This window comes from Phodopus roborovskii, unplaced genomic scaffold (assembly GCF_943737965.1).
Source record: "Phodopus roborovskii unplaced genomic scaffold, PHOROB, whole genome shotgun sequence".
Classification (NCBI taxonomy): Eukaryota; Metazoa; Chordata; class Mammalia; order Rodentia; family Cricetidae; genus Phodopus; species Phodopus roborovskii.
The window spans coordinates 13168830-13187778 of NW_026126578.1; the positions used below are offsets into that span (position 1 = coordinate 13168830).

The window sequence follows — 18949 nt, forward strand, 5'->3', positions numbered from 1 at the left end:
GTGGGCCCACAGAGTAAACCACTGCTTAGGTTTTTCTGCTGGTTCCTTAGAGCAGAAGGGAAGGTTGTGTCTTCATCTGTGTTTGGAAACAGAGGCACATCGTCTGGCCGCAGCTGCTCCAAGCCCATCTTGAAGAACTGATTTCTCTTAGTGACCTGTGGGGTGGGTAGGTGCCAGAGAAGAGAGGGAGAACACAAAGGCTGGTTCTATCTTTAAGTATGAAGTGGTCCTTGGTAGGGAAGTCTGCTGAGGTCAAGGCATAGGAACCATCCAGCCCCCACCTGCGGAGACAAAGGGACATCTGGAGCCCGTTAGTAATGTGGGTAACTAAGGACAGAGGCTCCTAATCCCCCCCCCAAGATGGAGAGTGAGGAAACCTCTTGCTCTTCAATGTCATCTGTGGCCACAAAGAGGAGGTCCTAGTACAGGGGAGAGGCAGTGAGAACCCTGATGTTCTGGAGTACATGAGGTGACATCTGCACATTTGGGGATTGAGTAGGAAGGGATCTTGTAGCAGAGTGTCAGGAGAGACTTGAGAATGGTGTAGTGGAAGCTACTCTGGAAGTATTTAAAACAGCGCTGAGTTCCTGAATCCCATTATGGAGTGTTTGTATGCCATCCTACTGAATTCACCAGTAGCCAGGCAGGCGGTGGTGGAAGCAGAAGCTTGGGTCCTGACCAGGGCTGGTCAGGTCCTGCAGGCTCCCCTGGGCTGAGGTGACTGCCTAACAGACCAGTTAGCTGCCTTCCCACCACATTAACCAGTGCTGGCACCAGGAGGACCATGGGCATGTGGGGAGAAATGAGCATTTTGTTTCGAAGTATTTTTCCACTGCTTTCCAATGCCGATCTCGGAGTGGATGCGGGGTATGTGTGCACACGTGTGTGTGTGTCACGGTCACAGGACTCAGGTAGGCGCGGGAGCTCAGCCGCTGCTCTTGGCTCTTGGCATGGGAAGCAGCGGGGCTGGACCAGGGAGCCAGTGGGAGGGGAAGTGCCATTGTGACCTACTCAGGTCCCTCCCCTCCTCGGGCACTGTGATGCTGCAGGGCAACTGCTGGCCCAGCATGTCTGTCTCAGGCCCCCTCCCTCGCAGTGTGTCACAACCGCGGAGGCGGCCGTATCTGGAGCAGTTGGGGTGGGCAGGCCCAGCTGGGAGGCGAGCGGGCGAGGAGAGCGGCCACGATGGTGAGACTTCCCGGCCCCCCAGCTAGCCAGGGACGCGCGCAGGTGCCGGGGTAGAGAGCTGCGGGGCCACGGAGTAGCTGCCGGATGGCTTTGGATCCTTTGGGCTCCAAGTCTCTTGCGGGGGGAGGGGGTCAGTTTAGGATCAAGGGTCATATATCCGGGGTGGGAAACATCTAGCTTTCAGGTACTGTTTATTTTGCAGAGAAAGTGGCGAGCAGGGGCCTTTCGCCCTTTAAAGGGACCTAAGGGAGATTTGCGCTAGCTAAAGAGAGGAGGGCGAACCTGGAGAACCGGGTGAGAGGCGAGTGACACTCTGGGAGACCGCCACTCGTGGACCAGAATGAGAAGAAATGGGATGCCAAGGGATTCTGGACAGGCGGTCTGGACCTGGGTGGCTGGGCAGGTAGAGAGTCAAGTCTCCAAATCAAAAGTGACAGGCTCCAGGCTGGGGTCATTCTCTACTCTCATTATCGGGCCACCAGCTTGGGTTTGGGGCAACTTCAATTCCAGCTGGGTCCTCTGTACCTGGTCTGCCTGTGCTGGCTCTCCGGCCGTCGTCTTGGGTTTGGGGCACCCTCGATTCGAGCTGGGTCCTCTGGACCCAACCAGCTTCGCAGGCGCCTGGCGCTGGTGTGGGCTCCTCACCTTTCCCAGCGGTCAAAGTCAGGAAGGCTTTGGGACTCGGAAGTTTCCCTCCCTGGAGACCTGGGGACGTCAGTCATTTACTTTTATTTCCTTTCCTGGCTTCGAGGCAGCGATTCCTCACTGCTATCTGTCACCACTAGCAGCTGCTACCTTTATAGCTAGAGGGACCCCCCCCCCCATTCCCCCTTCCTGAGCGCCTCGTCAGCTCTGCCAAAAGCCCCTGGGACGCCCAGCTGCCGGCCTAATGTTGGCCTCAATCATCTCCCCCACACCCCCGACGCCTGGAAGCCGTGGGGTTTCTGCAGAGAAGTGGGGCAGAAAGGTTAGAGTGACAGCGGGTGGGACAGAATATCTCAAAGACCAAGGTCAGGTTCATAGCACTTGCTCCGGTGTCAGTGACAGGGCAGTGGCAGCAGAACCTCCCTTCTCTCCTTCCCACCCCATCCCCCCTCCCCTGTCCTTCCCCCCTCCTCTCTCTTCTCCCCCTCCCTCTCCTTTCCCCCTTCTCCGGTTTTCCACCCCCCCTTCTCTCTGGCTGTTCATTTGGGAGAGTGCCCAAGGCTTTCTGGCGCCGGTCCTCTGTAGTCCTTCCTCTAAGCCTGTCCATCATTCCTCACGCCCAGCACGCTCCCTGCCACACCTGGGAGCTTGAAGAATTTGAGAACACAGGAGAGAGTAGCCAGAGGAAACCACTTTTGGTCTCTGGTATGGGATTGTAGGAGTGTAGAGCTGAAGTTCAGATTTTGGCGCTTGGCTATGCAGCTAGCTAGCTGTGTGACTTCAGGAAGGTCATTAAAGTTCTCTGGACTGATTTTTCTCATCTACAAAATGAAAAGGGCTTAGTTAAATTTCCAAGGCTCTATATACATTTTAATATTTTTAGACTTTTATAAAGTGATTTAAATATACATGTTACATATACATATATGAAGAGTAAGTTTATTCTATGCATCATCCAACTTTGCATATTTGCTATAATCAGTCATTTGATATTTTCAAGATGTTTCTCTGTGTAGCCTTGGCTGTCCTGGAACTTGCTCTCTAGACCAGGCTGGCCTCAAATTCCAAGATCCATTTGCCTCCTGAGTGCTGGAATTAAAGGTATGCACTGCCACATCCAGAAAAAAAATCAAAATACTTATTAGTGAGTTTTCGAGTACATGTGTATGTTTGTGTATCAGTGTTCTTTCACCATGGAATTTCGTGATCAAACTCAAGTCATCAGGCTTGTTTAAGCAAGTGCTTTTACCTTTTAAGCCATCTCTGTGGCCTCAATTATCAGACTTGCTTTGTTTATTTGGCCATAGCCTGTAGTTCCCAGTGCTTTAAGGTTTTCACATCCATACTTTAGACATTCTGATCTGAGTGTCTACAGACAGACTCGGAGTAGAGCCTAAAAGATGTTTGGAGAAGGGGGCAAAGACAGTAATCCACCCTAGGACAAATGCCAATGTGTGCTGAATAGACGTGGGAAACAAAACAAAACACAAAAAACAGTAAAGTTGAGGTGGTTTTGAAAACCTAAGTGGTCAAAGTATCATAGTTTTATCATGAACCCCTGAGTTTTATGTACCGTCTTCATGGATAACATTTCCCATTCTTAGTGAAATTTTTTCTTTTACCTCCTCCCTCCCTATTTTCCATTTTGAGATGGATCTCATTACAGTGCCCAGGCTTCCCTTAAATGTGTGCTGTTTCTGTTCCCTCAGCCTCGGAGCAGCTGGGAGACTCAGGATGTGGGGGGGATCCTGAGGCCAAGCCTTGTATGCTTGGCAACTGTGCTACCTTTGAACCACATCCCCAGACGCCTCTCATTCCTGAAAGACTAGAATGATGAATTTGTAAACCCTGATCTGAAATATCCCACCCTTTCAAGAATGCCTTCACTTCCCCCAGTAGGTCAGGTTTTAGGCAGCTGGCCTCCATGCCCTTCTTTGTACATGGTCATAGAGGCCTTCTTGGGAGGTAAGCAGAATTAGCTTTGCCATTTCCATTTTTGTTGGGTAAGGATGTGTAAGTGGTCCCCATGGGTATTTTTAGTGTGGTCATTCTTCAATTACTGGGCAGGTGGGCATTTTCCCGGTGTGGATCCTATGGCTTCCCAGGTGCCTGTGGCTCCATCCACCGATGTCCTTTAGTGGTCCCATACCAGACACTCCAGCACACAGCTCACACCTCCTTTCAAGCCTTCCTTCTTAACCATTAGCTGAGCAGGCCAGTTCCATACCCCAGCATTCCATCTGTTGTCTGTGCTCTTCCAACAAGCAACCCCTGGCAATGTGACGATGACACTAAATTTTGGAAAGTACTATAGAGATCCCTGGATAGGTACTCTAAGCCAAACCCATGTCAATAGTATCAGGGAGCAGAGTTTTTTTCTTTTTTCTTTTCTTTTCTTTTTATTTTTCTACAAAGGTCACAGGGAGATGGGGACACCTATATGACCTTTGAAATACCTTCATACCCAATTCCTTTAGCTTTGCGGAACTCTGGCTGCATTAGAGGGAAATTGACACCAAGTGGCGACAAGGATCCCATACACTTGCAAAAACTGGCGGTGAGAGAGGAATTGGCAAAAATTGGCAGAGCGTCTGGGAGGTGGAGGTGGAGTCATTATATCTGGTGTCCTTTGCCATCACTCAGCTGTACCATGTGGCTGTGCTGTGCAAACCAGACGAGCATTGTGACCCAGAGCACCGTGGGGGCTACAGCCATCTCTCCCTTCCTGTCACCAAGGGCAAATTTTTCCTCCTATGCCCTTGGGTATGGGTTCCTTGGTCCTTGGTTAAAGTGATGGGACAAGGTTGCTAAGTGAGTCTTGATAGGTTAGGCTCAAGCTACTGCACAGTTGTGGGAGGGGTGGGGACTTTAATGCTGTTGCCAAGTGTTTGCTATGTGTCCTTGACGAGAGGGCTCCTAGCTGACCTTGGTGACCCCTAGGCTCCTAGGACGAAAAGTTAACTTTGAGGAAGAAATGGCTGGTAACCAGGTCAGTGATTGGGAAGAGGATGTGGTATTGTTTGAGGAAGAAAGTGGACCAACTGTTCACTTTTTCGTGGGCTACCAGGGAGTTGACAATGCTGTGGCCTTTGTGGTGGGCATTTCCTTTCTCCTGGAAGGTCGTGAAAACGTGCACGAGGCAGTGTGTGCATCACACTGAAGACTGAAGCCTGCCCTGTCTCAGCCAGCTGAAGCCCAAGGGCCTTTGCCAGCACAGGGTCTCTTGTGCCAGAATCTACTTAGCAAGCATCCCTGCCACGTGTCTCCGTTGCTGCCTGCATCATCTGAACCCCACTCCTGAGCTGCCTTCTCTCACTGATGCTCATTTAGGTCAGCTCTGTTCAGGCTGCTGCTCATTTGCTGTCTTTTCTCTCTTGCCAGCGATCCCAAACACACACTAATTGAAGGGTCTGAGTAGAGATAACGCAATCTTTGATGAGTCACATTTGCTCTTGCTTTAATTATCCCTTTGGAACACTATGGATCTACTTGTCATTTGTCAGCTTTGTGACCTAGGTCCTAAAATATATGTGATTTTTTAATTCTAGCCCATCAACTAGAAATAATGCTGTGGTAATAGGCTTCCTGAGAGCAACTGCATGGCAACTGAGCACACAGGTGGCCAGGGGACAATGGGCCTCTCTTAGTCCTTCACATAGTTCCTGATGCTGGTCTGAGTCACTAACTTTCCTAGAGAAATACCCCATTGTTAATATTATTTTGTGAAACCTTGAACTGACTTTTTCAGTCCAGGGTCTTACACATGCTTGAACTTTCCCTGCCATACTGAGCTGTGTCACTGTATCCAAATGATGTCCTTAAGACTCAGAACATTCTTCCACTGAGGAGAGTACACAGCTTTTGTTCCTGAGAACAAAGCAAAAGGGCCTGCAATACTAAAACAGGAAATATATTAAATAGGATTCAAGACTAGGGTTTCTTGCAGTGAGTTCTAAAGACTGCAGAGTTCCAGAATATTATTTTCTGTGACATCTGCTCTCCATGGAGGATGGGCAGAAGGGGACACAGTACCCCACCAGCTCTTCCCTTCATGAGCTCATGCTCCATATATACTGGCAGTTGTGGGACATGTCCTGAATTCTCCAGTCTCTTGTTCACTATCCCTAAGGGCACCTAAACATGCCCCCAGGCCATCTAAATGCACCCGGGCCTGTCTATTTTCCTTATGCAGCAGACCAAGTGGGCAGTTGTGGGTCCCTTTATTGAACTCCCATGAGCTGCCTCTATGTGTTCTTAGGCTCTGCCTGCTCTTTGTGTTAAACGATCTGTAAAACCAGGCGGGATCTTACTCTACTCGTCTCTGCTACGTCCAAACACTGAGCTTGGTGCTGGGCCTTCAGTCTCTGTATCAGGAAAAGGCAGACACTTGAAGAAGCCACCATCATGGCTGAACACTGTGTGATAAACAGAAAAGGCAATCATGTGCAAACTCAGCAGGGACCCTGCGGCAGTCTGTGGTTATCCTTACTTCCTGCCAGTAGGGAGTGACATTTAACTGGAGTCCTGAAAAATGGCATTAGCTCGCTGCCACTCAGAACCTTCTTGCATATGACAGCACTTACCACGTTGGGATGGACTTTTGTAGGACGTGTTTGACTTCTCAGGTCTGTTGAGGGATGTCACTTTTCTTGAGAGGTGTACTGGTCTCTCTGTCTCCCTTTATTCCCTGCGTTGCTGAGTTCTGATGCTTTGGCAGCATACAGAGCCTTCCCTTACAGGGACCCAGGAGAACAGAGCTCCACAGGTCCAGATTCAAAATAGAATCAAGTGGGGGAGGGGGCAGGAACTCCGGCTACCAAGGGGAACCTGAGATATGCGTTTGGAGCAACATATGACTGAAATATCCTTGCTAACTCAGCGTACCTTTGCCCCACATCCTTGGCTGCTCAACTTATGCCGAGGAACAGCCAGCCTCCTGGTAGCGACAGAGGAAGATGACTCACTTTAGAAGGGATTGGCTCCTGATGCTCTCCCAGTATTTTTGTGCAGAGAGCATTTCCTATTGGGAATGTTGCATGGCTAGCTTGGTATTGATGTTCACTACTAGGCTTGCACTGAGGTAGATGCAGCCGCACCCCAAGGCACTGGAAATTCAGGGTAAGGGTGAGTCAGGAGGTTGTAGGGGCAAAGGCTAGAGCTCAGGCTAGACTCGAAAGCCCTGGGTTCTAGGCCAGGCTTTCTTGATGCACTGCTGCTCTACGTCTTCAGTCTTAACCTTTGCCTCTCTGTGTCTGTTGTAACTATCTGAGATGGAAAAGGAATCATTAGGCCATCCATGGGGCCAGCCCACCTATGTGCGTGTTCGGAGCTTACATCTCATCCTCACCATGCCAGATGGATGACCTTTCATGGTTGTGGGGACTGGCTTCCCAAGGGTGTCACACTGGTCTCCCGTGCTCATCTGTGTGGAACTTCAGGCGGAAAGAAGGGTTGGCTGAGCAGACAATGTAGAGAAGCTGCCCCTGTGCCAGCTTCTGCCAGGGTAGCAGACCCTGAGGTTAGGTACTTATGAACTGAAAGGGTTATTTTGGCTCAGTTTTGGAGGTTTTAGTGTGTGCTTGTTCTCCCTATCAGTTCTAGGTCTGAGGTGAAGTGACACATGGTGGAGGAACATGGTAGAAGAAGCAAGTGACAAACCACATACTTGATGGCCAAGGAGCAAAAGAGAAAAGGAAGGAGAGACTGGGGTTCCACAGTCCCATGGACCAAAACACATACTGCTGGGCTCCACCTCTTGGCCTCCTCTCTTCCCAATAGTGCCAGAGGTGGTGGGTTGGGCCTTTAACATGGGAACCTTTGGAAGGCATTCCAAGTGCACACTACAGTACCCTACCGTGAGCAAAGAATCCGGTGGAATTCTGAGGGATGTTCATAGACCACAGGGTTCCCGGAAACTGCATCTGAGTTGTAATGTACTTGCATCTAAATTCCACCCTTTGTGCCCAAAACCTCTTGCTTCCTTCTTAGTCTGAACTTCCGTTGCCTTGGGTAGATGGTGGCTGCATCTACCTCAATGCAAGCCTGGTAGTGGACATCAATACCAAGCTAGCCATGTAAAATTTCAAACAGAAAACAGAGACCAAGTCCGGGGCCTGGCTTGTGGTAGGCCAGCTCTCCTTATGTAGCTTTGAAATTTTTGCTTAGCCTTACAGGTTGGGTCTTTAGTAAGTATCATGTAAGTAGTCCTGTGAGATGAGAGGAACCAGGCTAACATGGGTGGAGTCTCTACTCTAACTCCTACTTTTCATCTATTTTATTTTTTAGGTTGTTATTAATGTCTTGATATTTTTTACTATGAAAAAATTTAAACCTCTAGAAAAGTAGATGAGTATAATGCCACCCATATGTTTTGCTTATGTGTAATAGTTATCATTTAAAACCATAACTACTTATTTCTTGTGTTTGTTAATGTGTTTTAAAAGTTAGGAGTGTAGCTCAGTTGGCTAACATTTGCAGGCCCTGGGTTTGATCTCCAGTACTGTTAAAATACAGATATGATATTTCATTGCTAGGTGCTTCAGACAGTAAAAGCATTTTCATACCTAACCTTATTTTTTATTATACTTAATTAAAATTAATGAATTTTTCTGTTTTGATTGGCTCAAGTTATAATTCAAAGTCTGCGTAGTTCATGTAGCTGTTCTGCTTCTAACATGGTTTTGGTATGGTGTAGTTCTTGCCACCATTCTTATTTCTCATGAATTGAGACAGAGAGTGTAGCTTGGCAGTTGGGGGGCATGGAGAGAGAGAGAAAGGAGAGAAAGAATGTGTAAGGAGAAGGATGAGGAGGAAGAAGAGAGAAAGGGAGGGAGGAAGGGAGGGGGAAGAGAGAGAATAAGTAAGGAGGAGGAGGATGCGAAGGTGAAGGAGGGGGATGAGGAGGAGGAGAGGATGTATATAAGGAAGATGAGGATGGGGAGGAGGAGAGAGATATGTAAGGAGGAAACACAACAGGGCACTACCACTCCATCATTTGGCTCATATTTGTTTAGTGGGCATGATAGTGTTAAGCAAACGAACTCTCTGGGGATGTAGCTCAGTGGTAGAGTGAAGAGGACAGCTTGAGAGGATAGTACAAATATGTTTTCCTTGGGGTGTTTTCTTTTTGGTCTTTACTCAAGGAGAGCTTAAGTGACTCAGTCAAGGTGAGACACACACCAAATGAATTGAGATGTCTAGCTGTGAAGCCAGGTGTGGGCATTGGGAAGTACTGTTGGGCTGTAGTCTACAGCTCTGTGCTCCATGTTGATTGATGGCTTTGAATGCCTGCCTTTTCCTTCTAGTGGTAAGAGCTAGCAGAGTGATGGGGAGAGTAGAGACTCAGCTGCAAAAGTGATCCTGACAGCTCTGGTCCTTGGAGATGCTCAGGGCACCTGATCCACTCCTAAGCCTGGAGAGGCTTCTGAATTCCCAGGAGTCTGAACTTGGATGTGGTATGGACAGTGCTTGTTTCCTGAACCAGCCATGCTCTCCAGAGGCTTTGCTCCTGGCTTGGATTACCCAGAGCTGGAAAATGCCACATCAGGTCATGGATAAGAATAGAAACCTCTAGACCAGGCACACGCTTCCCTGCTGGGCTCTGGCAGGTGTCACAGGACACGGTCACCCTGTGTAGGCCACTGTTTTCCCTCAGGCTGGGAAGGGGGGGGGATGAGTCCATTTTCCCAGGACATCTGGTTGGAAGGGTTCTCAACACACACACACACACACACACACACCCCTACACCTTCTCCTCGTGTGATAATTAATGCTGGGATCAGACTTAAAGCTTTTAATCAGAGCAATAGAGACAAAAGGACACCCAAAAATTGAGTTTTAATTCTTGGCCCTATCTAAGCAATGAGGTAGTTAATGGTGACTCCAGAAATGTTTCTAATTTCTCATCATTCATTTGGCCTTTGTAGCCATAACACTGACTGTCTATGGTAGTCCTGGGTGCTGTATGCACACCCATGTGTTTGATGTCTCAGGTCAGTGTTTAGGAATTAGTGTGAACACTGGCAACATGTGTTGTAAGGTTAAGGTTAGTCTGGAGCTGTCTTTGACTTTTTTGGGACCATGTCTTGTGCCAGATGTAGTGGTGTCAGGCACATCCTGGTTGTGGGATGGTGTGGCTGTAGGTTTGAGTATCCTGCCGGTTGAATGTGAGGAAGAGAGTCTTTAGATGTTGTGCCTCCGCCCTCTGACTTTGAGGTGGCCTGTTTCCACAGCGGGAATGCATATCAGTCCACGTGGGTCAAGCTGGAGTTCAGATTGGCAATGCCTGCTGGGAACTCTTCTGTTTGGAACATGGCATCCAGGCAGATGGAACCTTTGGCACTCAGGCCAGCAAGGTCAATGATGATGACTCCTTCACCACCTTTTTCAGTGAGACTGGAAATGGAAAACATGTGCCCCGGGCTGTCATGGTCGACTTGGAACCTACTGTAGTAGGTGAGTACTGGCCAAGAGGGCTCTACTGCCACAGCAAGGCACAGGGGCGTTGGCTTGGGAGAGTGAGGTGAGTTGAAAGGTGTGAGTGAATCAACTAGAACTCACCCTCCTTGTGACTTCCCCCAGCCCTTGGGGTCAAAGGGCTCTCTGCTCAGCTATGCAGAACAAAATGCTTCTTCAATCTGCGGTGGCAGATAGAAATGGCCATGTGTGTTACTGATAGTAGAGGATTAAAAAACAAAAATCTTGAGAAACTATTAGAAACCTCTCAGCCAGGTGGTGGTGGCACATGCCTTTAATCCCAGCACTTGGGAGGTAGAGATGGGTGGGTCTCTGTGAGTTCAAGACCAGCCTGGTCCACAGAGTGAGTTTCAGGACAGCCAGGGCTGTTACACAAAGTAACCCTGTCTTGTAAAACTCCTCAAACAGTTCATTTCCTGAAGTGTTGATTTCTGACTATAGTAGTATAGGGGTACGGTCTAACCTTGCAGCATTTCACAGTCAAGATGGGGTAAGAGTAGCCTCATTCACAAGTAGAGGTGTTGCATTTGCAGGACACTTCTCCTGATGTAAAACACACCGGTGGATTCCAGCTTTCTCAGAACAGGGTTCCTTGGGCTCCTTGGAGAGTGCCTTGGAGGTCCAGATCCAGGTGTAGGGAAGGGAAGACGGGGAGGAAACAGCATTCATTGGTGCTAGATGAGTAGGGTCTGCTCTTTCAAGTCTCCTCCACTCTAGTTTGGCTCAGGGGCCCGGGCTTGGTTAGTGCCCTTGTCACCTAGGATCTTCAGTCATTTAGACTTGTTCTAAATGACTTCACTCCAGTAGAGTGGCATACGAAGATGAGCTGGGTGGAGTGTCTCTCTTGAAAACCGGGGTCTGGGGTTCCTGTATCTTGACAGATGAGGTGCGGGCAGGAACCTACCGCCAGCTCTTCCATCCTGAGCAGCTGATCACAGGGAAGGAAGATGCTGCTAACAATTACGCTCGCGGGCACTATACGGTGGGCAAGGAGAGTATCGACCTGGTGCTGGACCGCATCCGTAAGTTGGTAAGCACAACAGGGCAGGGCAGAGCACGTCTGGTCAGGCTTGGACTCAGGTGGGATAAAGGCATGCATCTGCTGGCTGCAGGCATAGCTCCTAGAGTTCTTGGGGATGATTTTTTGTTTGTTGGTGCTGAGGATAATTCAGGGCCTCGTCATGCCCATGCTCCTCTCCTGGCTGTACCACTAGGCCTTGCTCATTTTCAGAAGGAACATTCACAGGGATAGTATACCTCCTTCCATCTGGGCCCACTGGCCTATCCTATAGACTGAGGCTAAAGTTAGAAACATGGGTAAATAAAACATTGGTTTGGAAGAACTGAGGAAGAGATTCATTTACACATTTGAGTACTGATATATACACTACACGTTCTGACTACACACATTTGTTTGCGCTCTAATAAACAAACAAGGGAGGCATTTCCTTTGTTGCAGGCACACACAGTTTTGGGCTGGGGGTCACACTTGGGTCACACTAGTTAAGTGTGCTAGAGAGTGCAGAGTTAGGGTGTGAATCAGGCTCTTGACTACAAAGCCGCGTTGTGGGTTCCATCACTTTGTCATTTTAAAGCTCTCACCATGTGGTGAGGAAAAAATTGACAGACATGTGGTGCCCAAAAGTTCAGAACCACTGGATCGAATGATCGTAGCTCAAATCCTCTGGGAAAATTCTGTGAGTCTGTAAATTCTCTTGGTTTTGCTAGGAGTCAATATGGAGTGTGTGCTATAGTTCTCCCAGGAGTCAGCATGGAGTGCCTCCTACAGAGAACATCAATGATGCTAACTCACTAGCCATCACAGAACCTTCCAATGATGCTATCTCATTAGCCATCACAGAACCTTCCAAGATAAGAATATAGCCAAGGGGGAGGAAGCCTTTGGAAAGGTTAATAACTGGCTGATGAAGAGGTTACAAGTTGGAAATTCATGGACATGTTGCTTGTTTTGGTGTGGTCATTCCACAATGGACACAAAAGCCACAGCAGCACACTGTGCCCCATAAATGCACACATCTGTGATTTGTCAACCTAAAAACATTTTCTTAAACCTCAAAATTTCAAAAATCTTAAAAGAAAAAAAAACATAGCTCCTTTTACATTTCCCAGACTGGCACTCTGAGTCCTTTCCAAGTTTGAGAGGTGCATGTCAGCCATGCCCATAAAATTATACGTCAAGGACAGGTATAGCAGGCAAGGTTCAAGCTCTCAGAAGGCAAGGCCCACTACTCTGGCAACTCTGAGACTTTCTACTCCTGCTTTGGCCAGCTCCAAATCAGAGCCTTTTGTATCCATGTGTAGTTTGTCAGTCTAGACATTAACCACTCCTCCCAAAATCAAAACAACCTTTTTTTTTTGTGTGTGTGTGTGTGTATGTCTTATTCCTTGTAGGCTATTATGATTCTCCTGACATAAAAATATTGAGGATGGGGTATGGCAGACAGTACGAGTTGGTCTGGGTTCTGATTTCTCCTGTTTCTGGCTCTCCCCAGACAGATGCCTGCTCCGGCTTGCAGGGATTCCTCATCTTCCACAGCTTTGGTGGGGGCACAGGCTCTGGCTTCACGTCTCTGCTGATGGAACGGCTTTCCCTTGACTACGGCAAGAAGTCCAAGCTAGAATTTGCCATCTACCCAGCACCACAGGTGTCCACAGCAGTGGTGGAGCCCTACAACTCCATCCTGACCACGCACACCACCCTGGAGCACTCTGACTGTGCTTTCATGGTGGACAATGAAGCCATCTATGACATCTGCCGCAGGAACCTGGACATCGAGCGCCCCACCTACACCAACCTCAACCGCCTCATCAGCCAGATTGTGTCCTCAATCACTGCCTCTCTCCGCTTTGATGGAGCCCTCAATGTGGACCTCACAGAGTTCCAAACCAACCTTGTACCCTATCCCAGAATCCACTTCCCACTGGTCACCTACGCACCCATCATTTCTGCTGAGAAAGCCTACCATGAGCAGCTGTCTGTGGCAGAGATCACCAGCTCCTGCTTTGAGCCCAATAGCCAGATGGTGAAGTGTGACCCACGTCATGGCAAATACATGGCCTGCTGCATGCTCTACCGTGGTGATGTGGTACCCAAGGATGTCAATGTTGCCATAGCTGCCATCAAGACTAAGAGAACCATCCAGTTCGTTGACTGGTGTCCCACAGGCTTCAAGGTGAGAACTGATGACCAGGGGTGGTGGAGTACTGGGGGAACAGAGGGGATTATTGGAGAGAACAAATCTTGGACCTTCTAGTTTTTATGATAAGGCCAGAGATGACCTAAACCAATGCAACACTGACTTCAGTCAACTTTGACTGAAGCCTTCAGGCCTTGAAGGCTGGTCTGCTTAAGTCATTTTAGAAAGCGCATGAGTTTGCTGCTATTTAAGATTAGTTAACCATCTTTGACTTTTTCTTTTTTTAACCTGAGGGACCTGATTTACAATGCCTTGAAGACTTGCAATTCATTTCAACTTGCAAAAAAGAAAATTTAATGGATATTTTACCCATTTAGGTACATTTTAAGTTTATAGTCAACTAAATGTTTCGAATTGCTAGAGAGGCATAATTTTTTTTTTTGCCATAATAAGATGTGTTTTAATTAACTGTTTACCCTTATTCGGCTTAGAGGAAGACTGAGGGAGGGCCTAATCTTTGTGTGACTGAGTCCCGCTTGTCCTAAAGTCTCACTTTCTCCCCTCCCTCCTGCAGAGCAAGGGCACGTAGTCTTCCTGCTCACAATTCCACTCCTTGGGACGTACATCACATCACCTTTTCTTCCTAGATACTACCTATTTTTATGTGTCAGTTTGGTCATTCTGACCAAGGCAGTCAGGGTCATCTAAAAACTGGAGTTCTCTTTTTTGATTAAAATGATAGAATGAACTAATGAGGGAGTTAATGGGAAGGAAGGAAAAATGAAAGATGTGGGGATAGTGGGGTGATGAACACAGAGGGGATGCCCTCCTCCATTTTAAGCTTGCTCTGAAGTCCCATATGGAAAGAAGAGTAAGGTGCTGTTGGCATTGATAGGTGCTTTCCAGAAAAGCACATGCCCGCAGAATGCATATTGCTAAGCCTCACCAGTTGACATTCTCCAATGTCCCCAGTTTGACTCAGGTCTACAATGTCACTGCTGAAAAGGGAAGGGAGGCCTGTGTTGGGAAGAGCCACACCAGCAAGATACAAGGTGTGGCAAAATGTATATCTCTGTCACATCTGTGGCCAGCTGCTCGTTGAGCGGCCACGTGCCTTGCAGATAGCTCTATTTGAAGATGTGTGCTTTAAAGCTATGAATCCAAGAGGTCGGTAGCTTAAGCACAATGGCCCTGGTAATGTATGTTAGTTTGGGGCAATGCCATGGTTCTTGGTGTCCTACTGATGAAACCACAGTCTGTCATCTTGACGCTTTCCAGTTTCCTATAATTCTTGGTCTGCTTTGATTTGGGGCCTTTGTGGGGAGATTCCTAGGGTAGAAGCCCCACTGGGAAGCTGCTCCTGCCAGTATACTAGCAGCTCTTGAGACGTTGGCTTGCTTGTGTGTGACCTTTGGCTTCTGTGGTTGCCCTTTCTTTTCTTCTAAGAACCCTGTTTACTGGAGACCCAGCCTTGTGAGAAGTAACACTATCCCCAGGGACCTTTGCAATTTATTGCTCTGGATTCTCCCTGTGACCTAACATGGCAGAGAAACCTCATCCATGACAGAGAAACTTCCCTAAATTTATTGCAAAAACAAAACAAACACTAAGAGCATCAGATAAACTTCTAGAAAATAGTGAGCTCTATGACAACACTGTCAGTTCTAGAAATTGATCTGCCTCTAACACGGAAGGCGTTTCCTGCCCCTTGCACCCAAGATGAACAGTCGAGATGCTGCTTTTCATGTCCCAATTTCATTTACTACTCTCATCAACTTGAGCATTTCCTCTTTACCAGCCTGTTTCTCCTCCAGCCTCTAGTTTCTATGCTCCTGAGATCCTCCTGCCTCAGACTTCATGGTACTGAAATTATAGGCATGTACCGCCATGAACCTTCCTTTTGCTTTTATTTTCTCCCTAGCACACACCCTTTTGATCTGCCTATGTTCCCAACTTCCTGGTTCCTTCTTCCACTCCATCGTGCAGCTCCACCCCACACCCATGCCTAGATCTTGCCAGCAAAGCTTATTACCAACAGATTGCCTTTGGCCAACTTGCATGTCATCTGTTGCCTGTTTTCTTTCTCTGTTCCCCAGGTGGGCATCAACTACCAGCCACCCACTGTTGTGCCAGGAGGGGACCTGGCTAAAGTCCAGCGAGCCGTGTGCATGCTCAGCAACACCACAGCAATTGCAGAGGCCTGGGCCCGCCTGGACCATAAATTTGATCTCATGTATGCCAAGCGGGCCTTTGTACATTGGTATGTTGGAGAGGGAATGGAGGAAGGAGAGTTTTCTGAGGCCAGGGAGGACCTGGCTGCCCTGGAGAAGGATTATGAAGAAGTGGGGACTGATTCATTTGAAGAGGAGAATGAGGGGGAGGAATTTTAAATATACACCTGCCCCATGACTGTGTCTCTTTGTGCCACTCCGCCTAAGCATTTTGGGTTCATTCATCTCCTAGCACTTCAGACAGACAGACAGACAGACAGACAGACAATAGCAGCTGTGCCTGCTCACTCTCCATTTCTCTTCTTAGTATGCTGTGCTCATTGTTCTATGGGAAAAGGAAACCACAGAAAGAGAAAGTGACAGACTGGCCTCAGCCTCAGCTCAGTTCCTGTCCTACATAGGAGGAGGGCTCCTGACTCCAGCCCTTGGGCTCTGGAATGAGAATAGCTTCCTTCTTAAAGAATGAGAGTGGAGTTGAGTAAGTCACAAGCATAGGGTGGGGTGAGGAGGTACACTGGGAATCTTCTAGGTAGGTTAGGCTGGTCACCCCCAAGACAGGATCTGCTGGTGGAGGAATAGGACAACACCAGGAAAATCCCAGGCTCAGAAGATGGCGTGGAGAGAGCAAATAGAAGCTCATGAAAATGGATCTGCAGCACAGCCCTGAGCTCATCTGGATCACATCAGGATCACATCAAGTGTTTGAGTAGCTTCATCCGTTTCCCCCTCAGGGGCGTATCCCAAGATCCTGATTAGGTGTTGACAGCCACCAATAGTCCTGATTCTGTATTGTGTGTGTGTGTGTGTGTGTGTTTCCACACTTACATTATGAAATATGTTATGTATCAGCACAAGAGATTAACAGTCACCACCAATGAAATACAACAACTAAAACAAAACACTGTAATAAAAATTACGCAAGGTCTTTGGGGTGTAGCTCCATGGCGAGCAGTTGCTTAGCCTGTGTGAAACCCTGGGTTTATTTTCTGCCACTGTACTCAGACAACAGACACAGAGCAGCAGATGTGGCTGCTTGGTTCCTGCTTTCTTATCTGAGGATGCTGTACTCTTTCTGTGGGAAAAGGAAACCACGGGAAACGAAAGTGAAAATAGTGGTACCTACAGTCTATGCTCTGGCCAAGGCACTGTCCCAAGAGCTAGAGAGTTAGAAGCATGATGATACCCTGCCCTCCTAAATACATTATAAATACGAGGTCACCTTCGAGGCTGTTTAGAGATTTCAAACAGCGATGACAGTAGCTGGTGTTGTGGACCAGTGGAGCCCAGATGAGTCCAGAGATACTGAACACAGGGAACAGAGATGCTGAACACAGGGAACAGAGATATGAAAAGAGAAGGGAGCAAATGTGGGTCTGACAGCAAGAGAGGAGCTTGCTGGGAGGGTGGGAAGCCAGGCAGGTGCCAGTTTGTCCATCCCCAGAGAGCATCATGGATGTTTAGATGTCTCCTAAGTGAAACATAAGCGCTTGAAAGCTTGAAGAAAGGTTCCACAGCACCTTATCTTTTGTATACACCTTCTCCAGTACTCTCAACACTCACGATGGAGTTTTGGTTTTCTGTAGAGACCCTGAGGTATGGAGAATCAGTTGCTAGAGACAGGAAGATGGAGTTCAGCTGGGTCCCAACACCAGGCCTCTCCCCACTGTCTCTGACTCTGAAAATGGCACACAGCAGAAACACATCTCCATTTGCCAAGGAGCCATGCTGCCTCCCTGCAGCCTGAACTCGGGATTTCAGGAGCCATCAGCAGGCTGTTATTTGTTACCCGTGAGACCTCCAGGGTCAAGCCCCATTATGTTATGGGTCTTCGTGCATTAAATGCATAGCTCTTCAAGTCTGTGTTCACAGGTGTCTAGTTTATTCCTTGGAAGCCCTAAGAGAAGCAGAATGTCCTTGTCCTAGAAAAGGAAAGTTAGGCGAAATGTGCTGCAGCTGTCTTCAGGGAGCCTGCCCTCTTTCCTGTCTATGCAGCAGAGCATGGTGCTAAAAAGTGGGTCCAGATCTGTTGTCCGTGGAGGGGTCTGGTAAGAAGAGCAGCTCAGAGCGTGCCCTTCACGGAGATGGGCTTTCCAGTTTCCACAGCTGTCTGTGGTAGGGAGTGGGCAGCCACTGTCAGGAAGAGGCATTTTCTCTACAGACAGAAGTGAGAGATAGAGTCACAGATAGATTCATACCTACCTGACGTGCAGTCACAACACTGATGCCTCAGAGGTGTGTGCAAGGGGGCGGGGGCTCAGGGGAGTCGGGAACCACCCTTAGGGGCATTTGAAGCTGTTTCTCCTCTTCCAACTTCCCTACTTCCCTCATTTGTTTGGGCCCTTGTCCTACCATGAGCTTAGGTACCTCTAGGCCAGCTCCACTTTTATGGCCTTGCTCAGGAGGTAGAAAGTGTTGTTTGAGAACTGGAGATTAGTGTCCCCGTGTGAGGATGGGAAGAGGAATAGGTTACCTGGCCTTTCCCAGGGCAGGTAGCTTGTGAATCTTAGCCTATCATAGGTCATCTTAGGAAGGTGATGCAGGGGGCTGGTGAGATGGCTCAGTGGTTAAGAATACTTCCAGCTCTTCCAGAGGACCTGGGTTTGGTTCACAGGACCCACATTTAACAGCTCACAGCCTGTAACTCCAGCTCCAGAGGAGCTCCTTTGGCACCTACACATACATGGTAGGTAAGTGCATGCATGCGTGTGCACAAACGCACACACACCCACACACATCCATACACCACACATACACACCCACACACCATACCACATACACACACCCAATGCCCCATACCACCCCACTGCACCCCTCCCCCACAGAGTAAGGGGAGGGAAGTGTAAAACAAGTTCTGCAATCACCAGATAAGGCCCAGATTAGAGCATCATGCAGCAGCCTTTTGGAAGGTTCCTTGTTTAGCTCACTTGGCTCTTGTGAGCTCCACTAGATACACCTTTTAAAAATTCATTACTTGAGCAAACGTCCTTTTATTTTGTGGTATTTTATACTAGGATTTAGAAGAATCTATGGTTAACATAGTTTTCTTCCCTAATTTATCAAATGCATCCCAGGCTCCTCTGGGCGAAAGTATGGCTATGAATGCTTTCTCTGCCCTATATTTTCAGCGAGGTCTTGAATTCTCAACAAGAAACATAGGCTTCCAGCCTGTGGGCAGAAGTCAGCCTAGGTTCCAAAGTGAATCTGAGGGGAAGGTGGCACATCCATTTTCTCTGAACTTGCTGATTCTGTATC

General features: G+C 48.2%; 1 protein-coding gene across 1 annotated transcript; it reads left to right on the forward strand.

The window, feature by feature from the left end:
• Positions 1 to 1020: 1020 nt before the first annotated feature.
• On the forward strand, positions 1021 to 15875 carry Tuba8 (tubulin alpha 8). The gene is made up of 5 exons (XM_051203621.1): positions 1021 to 1188; positions 10065 to 10287; positions 11190 to 11338; positions 12822 to 13502; positions 15563 to 15875. The coding sequence occupies exons 1-5, from the start codon at positions 1186 to 1188 to the stop codon at positions 15854 to 15856; spliced, it is 1350 nt and encodes a 449-aa protein (XP_051059578.1). The 5' UTR covers positions 1021 to 1185; the 3' UTR covers positions 15857 to 15875.
• Positions 15876 to 18949: the final 3074 nt, after the last annotated feature.